This window comes from Triticum aestivum, chromosome 4A (assembly GCF_018294505.1).
Source record: "Triticum aestivum cultivar Chinese Spring chromosome 4A, IWGSC CS RefSeq v2.1, whole genome shotgun sequence".
Taxonomy (NCBI): Eukaryota; Viridiplantae; Streptophyta; class Magnoliopsida; order Poales; family Poaceae; genus Triticum; species Triticum aestivum.
This window is the reverse complement of record NC_057803.1, coordinates 551455655-551463399: the sequence shown is the minus strand read 5'-3', so window position 1 is coordinate 551463399 and position 7745 is coordinate 551455655. Positions and strand designations below refer to the sequence as shown.

Sequence of the window (7745 nt, the reverse complement as noted above, 5' to 3'; positions counted from 1 at the left end):
CCGAGTGGGGTGGTCGGGTGGTTATCCCATCATCCCGTGAACACGCGCGGTGGAGGTTCAAGTCCCAGCTCACTTTAGATTAGAAAATAGAAAAAAAAAAGGTGAAAAGGGGCCAGCCCAACACGACGAGGGGGTGTGCGCCATTTGGTAAATAAAGAACGAACAGGCACGGACGCCGTTTAGGAAATGCCTTTGTTAGTTGAGCACGGCATAGCGTGAGGAATATTATAGGAGGTCCCCAAGAAGTACCCTTGCCTGGAAAAGAAAAAGATGTACCCCCCTTAAAAAAAGGTACAAGTACCCTGGTTTTCCATTGTCAGTTGAGATTTCGCGCACTATACATACATGTGCTATATCCTATACGTGCCTATGTCTACACAATGTTTCTAGCCTTGCCAAGAGTCAGGATGGACAAGTAATCTGCTACCGTCCTCATTGGAGTCAGGATGGACAAGTAATCTGCTACCGTCGTCATTGGCCCTTCCACCATCAGCTCAAAACATGCATGGAAGTAAATCCAGGACAAGACCAAGCTAGCAGCTTGCAAAACGATCTTATAGTATGAGACGGAGGGAATATCATTTCTTATTATTTTTGTTGCGAATTCAAGCTAGCAAATTGACTAGCTACCTTTTCTTATTCTAATTTTGCTCTCTCGCCTCGCGGAATTAAAATCAGTGTAGTCGATCAGACGACCATTGAGTTCCACTTTGAACTACCTAAAATAGTTATTAATTTTCTTACTAGATAATTTCACAAGCACTTTAGTAGGGTTAGCTCTTTGGACGCCGAGGACTCCACGCTGGGCTGTCCTTGCCGCTGCTGTTGCTCAATGGCATTTTGCCACCCCTGCCTCCCTAAGCTCATCTCTAGGCTGGGTACTCTTGATGGCGCCTGCGGCTGCTTCATGCATGCTTGCTCTGCGGCGCTGCCGGCGTTCCTGCCGTTCATTTGTAGTGGGGTCGACGGCGACGGCGACAGCGATAGTGACGACGACGACGACCATCCCCGAGCAAAACCTGCTGTCGACGATCCAATCCTGGGCGTCTCATCATGGCGTGCGCCTACATGCAGACGTTGTCCTCTGTCCTGTCCTGGGCAATTGAGTGAAGCATCTTGCTGCTGTGCACCTCTCCATCCCTGTACAAACATGCACGCTCAACAGTGGTTATTCGGCAGTGCGTTTGCTATGATTTACTAGGAGTTGCAATGCAGCTCAACCCCTAGATGAAAGATTATAGTACTATATATGCATATGGAAATCATGCAATATCTATATGTGAAATCTACATTAACTAGCTAGTGTGTCCATATTAGACTGAGCCTCGAGGGAACGCAACCAACAACGTGGCATGCATTAGGATTTAGGACTACTGGCAATTAAGAGGGGCTGCCAGGGACACATTGATAATATGCCGTTTGTCCCCAACACTGCAAATATCACTGCCCTAATTAAGCCGCCTCTCAGAGCCTCTACAGATGACTACAGAGCATCATTGTATGTTCAGTGTTCAGGATAGGATCCACAGGTAAGAAAGAAATGATGGATACTGTGGAGAGGCTCACGAGCTAACGAAAGATCACCTGGTTTTGCTTCATCAAGTATTGCTGAATGGACATGAGGTAGGCGCTCGGTAGCGGCGGGCCGCCTCCGCCTTGCTCCTGCGCGAACGGCGGCTGCAGCTGCCCCGCCGGCGACGCCCATGGCCGCCTTCTGCAACTCGTAACGAACAATGTTTCCATCAGATTACTAATCTATTAACACAACGAAGATATTACGATGAGCTTAGCTAGCCTATGGTAATTAAAGGGGAAATCGGAAGGAGTCTCGTGACAGACACAGGCAGCAGGCAGATCGACACAATGAGTACAAGAGGCAGCGAAATTGTTAAAACCATCAGATCGTTACACGAGGGAGCGAGCAACTGGCGTCCAGCAGCAGGAATTAACTCCTGCACTGCACTGCGCATGCAAGGCCCGGAGCGAACGAGAGGAGCGTGGCATGGCATGGCAGCAGACACGACGAGCAGAAGAGACCTACTGTATGTAAGCTGTTGTTGCATGCGGCGCAGTGCGGCCGGCGTAGTGCTAGCGTTGCTGTCTCCGCGACTGAGTGAGCGTTAATGCAAGGCGCGACGCGCCGCTGGCAAGTTGGCTTGTCCGTGCTCGCCACTAGCTCACTCGCACTGCGTATTTAAGCTGCCTGAGGCTGGGCTGGGCTAGGCTAGGGTGGGTGCGCAGGCTTTCTCAGCCGGTCAAGCTAAGGACAATGGATGAATGGATGGATGGATGGCCGGGTGTGGATCTAGGCAGAGGCACGCTGCGTGCGCCCTTGTCTTGTTATACTTGTCTCACGCCAAGATTCCGGCCACCACCACCCGGCGCCATGGCCAGCTCCTGATGGACGCAGGGGGACAATTTATATGGATCTGAACCATGATCATCACAAATGCAGCGAGTCTTAGGCTGCTAGCGAGCTGCATGCACGCTGCTACTTCCTGCGTAGGAGTAGTAATACTCCTGCATGAGCCTCTCTCTCTCTCACCCTCTCTCTCACCCACACACAGCTGCATGCGATAGTACTGCAAGTTAGGACAGGAGGGGAAAGAAAGTCTTGCCATGCATCATGATCCATCTTCCCCAACAGGTGGCAGCACTGATCGAGGTACAATGTTTTGCAAGATTGATAGCTGGACTAGAAGTTACTTTCCCTTTAAAGACCTGTCCCCCATGGCCCAGGGCCATGGTCACCCTGGAGCTAACACATGCATGGCTCCATGTTGCTGTGTGGTTAACTGGAGCGTGGAGCCATGGTTGCTTCGCATGCATGGAAGTTTGGAATCAACATCCAAGGACAATATGTCTGCACACGAGACGCGCAGAGAACTAGCTAGCGAACAACCCACGGTTGTTGTTCTTTATACGTGTGAGAGGTGTATTTAGCTCCATGAGAAAGAAGTATATGTTGTGCTGAAATATAACTGCTTCCTTCTATATATGTTAAGCGAAAATGGAATTTAAGAAAGAACACATATATGTTGTAAAATGATAAAAAGGTACTTTGTTAGTTTGCACTCAATTAATGTACCTTCAAGCCATTGTCATATAGTAGTATATATTATTGTATGAAAATAAATCGTCAGGCAAAATTTCAAGTAGATTTCCAATACATAAAACTGTGATGTGTAAGCAAGACTACTTGTTTTGTTACAGAACTAACTGAGTACGCCACACAGTTTGTGCCGCTAGATTTTTCTTGTCCTCTACTATTCTTACGGCCTTTTTTACTAGCCTACACTATTAGAATTAGATCCACACAAAAAATATAAGCAGGGCATTTGTTTGTTGGTTTAGAGCTAATTATCTACATCTCTATAACCAGGCCTCATGAAGGAATCGGTGTAGGCCTTACAGTTTATCTGTATCTAATCAAGTGTTATAATCTGCCCCCAAACTAAAATAGGCATCAATGTATGTGACATTTTGCATTTGTATTGTGTTTCTTAAAAAACAGCAGCGTGGTTATTTACATTTTTAGTAATTTTCTCATCTTCTAGAGCGGAAGTGTACCTTCAATTTCACATATATCCTTTATAGGTAGATATCTAGTTTCTGCGCCAACTCAAAGCTTCATATGGCTTGTTATAAAATCATTTTTTGTGACAAAGCAATTCACAGGAATTTAAATTAAATTCTAGGTCAACTGAAGTATAAGGTGGATGTTTGAAACCAGCCTTAGTTAGGCTCCACAAATAGAAATTATGACATATCGTTCAAAATCCGGTAACTAATATGTAATTGTATTCACATCTAAACTATTATGTGAATACAAGAGAGGATCTGATGTCATTTCTATGCCAAAATAACTATTATGCGAATATTAGTTACTCAAAACTACTTCTTTGCACAGCTCCACGGAAATTAAGAGAGGATTGTATGCATTATCTAATTTGGCATAAAATTTATTAAGATATACTCACATAAATGTTAGACAAAACATTTGTAATTATTCATAATACTTTGTGGAACAATCTAAAGAAGTTACATGACAGATTTAATCTTGGTGTCCTTCTAGATGTACTCCCATTTTCTTCCTTAAAAGCTCCCTAGCTAACATGACTACTTCTCCTCACTCTCTTAGTCTATATATGACAACATAATACTCAAATACAAGTTATGTGTGGCTTATATATCAGCATATCTAAGATTTGATCGCATGATTCCATGCTTTCAACACCAAGCTTAAATAGGAGGGCATGCATGTATATCTAGAGATACATATTATTGCAGCGTGCAATTTTAAACTATTTAATTAACACATCTTGTATAAAACAAAAGCCGCTATATATATAGTATGATTTATTCCATGAGCAATAATGTGTCTATGACGCCAATTTTATGCATTCAGTCTCAAAAATGGATGGCGAGTTTTGCAGCCACTAGACCCTCGGATATGTCAAGCTTCAAGATACCGAGCACATTGTAAAATTACAATGTAGTGTAATAATTAATACATAGAGAGAAAGCCCTTTTCTAAAAAGGCGTTATATGGGATGGGGATCCTAATTAATTTAGATGTAATATTTCCATAGAATTCAAAATATCTCAGATGCGTCCAAATTTCCGTCATGCAACTCAACTCCGCCCCATGCATATATTTTAGCATAAACAAGTGCTCTGTTTAAATGCATGAATACACATAATATAATTTTTCAAATAAGATCGTCTTTAAAAAAGTCAAATGGAACAAATATGGAACCTGCAGACTTTTCAGAGTAATGCAAATTATGCATATCATTCAACATGACTATGCACCATTATTACTGGGATTAATGAAATGTATAATATTTGCAAACCTTGTATTAGAAATGATGTTGCTAAACATGTCAAAGCCATGCACTTCACCACCTCTCCTCAGAAAGCTCATGTCCCTTATCTGGCCATGGCCTGCAGAACACCACACCATGTATGCATGACAGATCAGTTAATCTATCAAAATAAATAAACAAAGAACGTTGGAATATGTGTTTGTCCGTAGAGGCATGGACAAGTCAGTATGTTTTTCCACAAACACAACTATATATCTTTTATCTCTTGAATTTCACTGCTAGTTTTGTATAAGGGACTCATGTACGCGTCGGCAAAACACATCACATATATAACCCATGCCAATAATTCAGATGTCATTATGTGATTTGACCTTACTGAGCGATTGACTCAGACAAGAAAATTTGTCTCTGAAAAGAAGAAACAAACAGCTAGGCAGAATTTTACCTGCCGCACATGATCTGTCCGAAGCAGTGCCCTTGACTGTTCTGTACATCTGCATCAAGTGAAGCGACAAGAAATAAGTGCATCTGCATTAGATTAGAGCTCGTGTTGCCATTTGGTTTACTCATGTGAGATGCTAATTAAAAAAGTTTATAATGATGTAAACAAGACGAAAGTGATTAGCAGCTGGTGAAAAGGACAGGAAGTACTTGGCAAAAGCTAACAACCAGCAGTACGAAGAAAAAGGGAGAGGGATGAGCTGATCAAGGAAACGTACAAGAAAGACTGTCTTCTTGTTCCGTTTTCGAATGCTGGTAAACTAACAAGAAAACTAAGAGAGAGAGAGAGAGAGAGAGAGAGAGAGAGAGAGAGAGAGAGAGAGAGAGAGAGAGAGAGAGAGAGAGATGACTTGCCTGAAGATGGCTCTTGACATGAGCCAGTGTGAGATCCTTCACGTTCATCAACTCCAAGACTGATTTCGGTGTTGCTCCTTGAAGATGGAAAATATATAAAGCTTAATTAATGCTGGAACACAGACAGACCCGAAATCCAAATGATATTGCAAACCCTATAGCACATGCACTTATGCTAACATTCAGATAACGAGGCCACAATAAGACGGCACCATCTTCAAAATTCAGACAAATTGGGCCGTGTGATTGTCAAGAGGCACCGTTTCGAACAACGAGCACGGCTAGTTAATCTAAACAACAAAACGAACAAAAATTGAATCCAGTTTCATGAACGTACTCTCATGGCCGCCAAGGAGCTGGACCGCCTGTACAAAGTGTGCATGGAGCGCCGTCGTCCACCGCATCCTTGGAGCCCTTGAGCTCTTCTTGCCACCATTCCCAGATCTTGCTGCACCGCCGGAGGAGCCCGCCTGGCTGTCAGCGGAGCTCTTCTTGAATCTCGGAATCTGGCTAGGTTGGTGCAGCCGCTGCTCAAGATCGGAGTGGCCATTGCGGACCTCGCCTGGCTGTCGCGCAGTCGCCATGTCAAACCCTAGACAGAGCTCTGTGGACTCCGCAGAGATGGCCATTTCGTCCCCGCGGCCGCTCCCGGCCTTGCCGGTTGGTGACGGCGGGCTGATGTGGAGCGATAGATCCGGGGCATCAGCGGCAGTTGCCATTTCAACACCCTGGCCGTAACAACAAGGATGCTGCTACGATCGAGAAGACCGATGTGTGTGCACTTTTGTCCGGGAAGAAAGCTTCTTCTTCGAAGCTAGGGAAATGGAGTGAGAAGGATCTGTGTGTGATTAGGTCATGAGTGGTACATGATTCTTGTATAGGGGTCTCTGTGTTCGTGTGGGTGGGATAGAAGGTGTGGTAGACGCATAGGGATTAGGGATGGGGGCTAGCAATAGTGAGGTTGGTGGATAGTGAGAAGGCGACAGACCCCACGAGTGTACCCCTAGAGAGAGAGAGAGAGAGAGAGAGAGAGAGAGAGAGAGAGAGATGATGATGATGATGATGATGATGATGATGATGGAGGCGCTACTTTCTGTTCGATGAAATGGTTGGAGAGGTGGAGCAGGCACCAAAAACTTTATATGCCATTTTGGAGCGCTGTGACAATGAGATATGGTCTCATCTCTACTCCTAAAGGGGACTTGATAGATTCTATTCCATGGTTAATTTCCGTCTGATTAATTTTTGTTTGGTTTTTTCCACATCATTTTCCATCATCATTTATTTTGTCTGGTTTATTTTCGTCTCACCTTATCACCTCCTTCCACTAGATTTTTCTTCCTGCCATTGAAAACTAAATCCTATTAAAGGGGATATTTTGTTTCGTACTTGCTTTGGCAGGTGGTGATTCAATTCAACCACGTAAATAATAGGTAATTCAGAATTCAGAAATCGCATCATATATGTGAGATCATCTTCCTAAAAAGACAAGATTTTTCTCGATAACCTTCCAAAATAAAATCAGATATTCCTCGATAACAAATCGCTAATCCCACACACTAATCTCAACTATTAGTTGACAATCAAAACTTTCCAAATACAAAAAAAATCTTTTTCCTTATCTTATCAAATCACATCTACCGCTGGTTTTTTTCACCTCACCTCCCACATAGCGAAAAAAACTTACAACTTGACCTAATTCCTAGGTCGTAATCCTGAAGCAGGCCGCCACTGCCTCCATCACGGAAGTCTCAACCGCCCAACATCTTGCTCCTCCGCCGACCTGTGAAACCGATTGCACTTGTGGACACACTTTGTTACCAATATCATTTGTTCTTATTGTTTCGTTTACTATCTCAACAATATGATTTATCAGACGTTAAGAAGAGACAACACATGTGTAGTGGAGATAATTTGAGAGGTAAGAAGAACGAGAACATGCAAGGACAAGTACAATGTCTTGTATTGTTTAAGGTTGTGCATTCGAGGATGCATTTGGACTTGGAGCCCGAGATAATTTGGCAACTTGGGAGGACAAATACAATGTCTTACCGTGTTCAT

The 7745-nt window shown here is 43.6% G+C and overlaps 1 protein-coding gene across 1 annotated transcript; it reads right to left on the bottom strand.

Moving 5' to 3' along the window:
* Positions 1 to 709: 709 nt before the first annotated feature.
* Positions 710 to 6676, bottom strand: LOC123086896 (probable transcription factor RL9). The gene is made up of 6 exons (XM_044508723.1): positions 6022 to 6676; positions 5685 to 5761; positions 5275 to 5323; positions 4857 to 4947; positions 1585 to 1714; positions 710 to 1140 (listed from the first exon to the last, which is right to left on the bottom strand). Exons 1-6 carry the CDS (start codon positions 6401 to 6403, stop codon positions 754 to 756), a joined length of 1116 nt encoding a protein of 371 aa, XP_044364658.1. The 5' UTR covers positions 6404 to 6676; the 3' UTR covers positions 710 to 753.
* Between the last annotated feature and the right edge of the window lie 1069 nt (positions 6677 to 7745).

Bases quoted from the DNA above. Each gene is read 5' to 3' on its own strand.
- LOC123086896 (XM_044508723.1), bottom strand. From the start codon at position 6,403: ATGGCAACTGCCGCTGATGCCCCGGATCTATCGCTCCACATCAGCCCG. The intron at 5,762-6,021 runs GTACGTTCATGA...TCCATCTTCAAG, and splicing joins GCTCCTTGGCGGCCATGAGA to GAGCAACACCGAAATCAGTC. The intron at 1,141-1,584 runs GTGATCTTTCGT...ATGTTTGTACAG, and splicing joins ACTTGATGAAGCAAAACCAG to GGATGGAGAGGTGCACAGCA.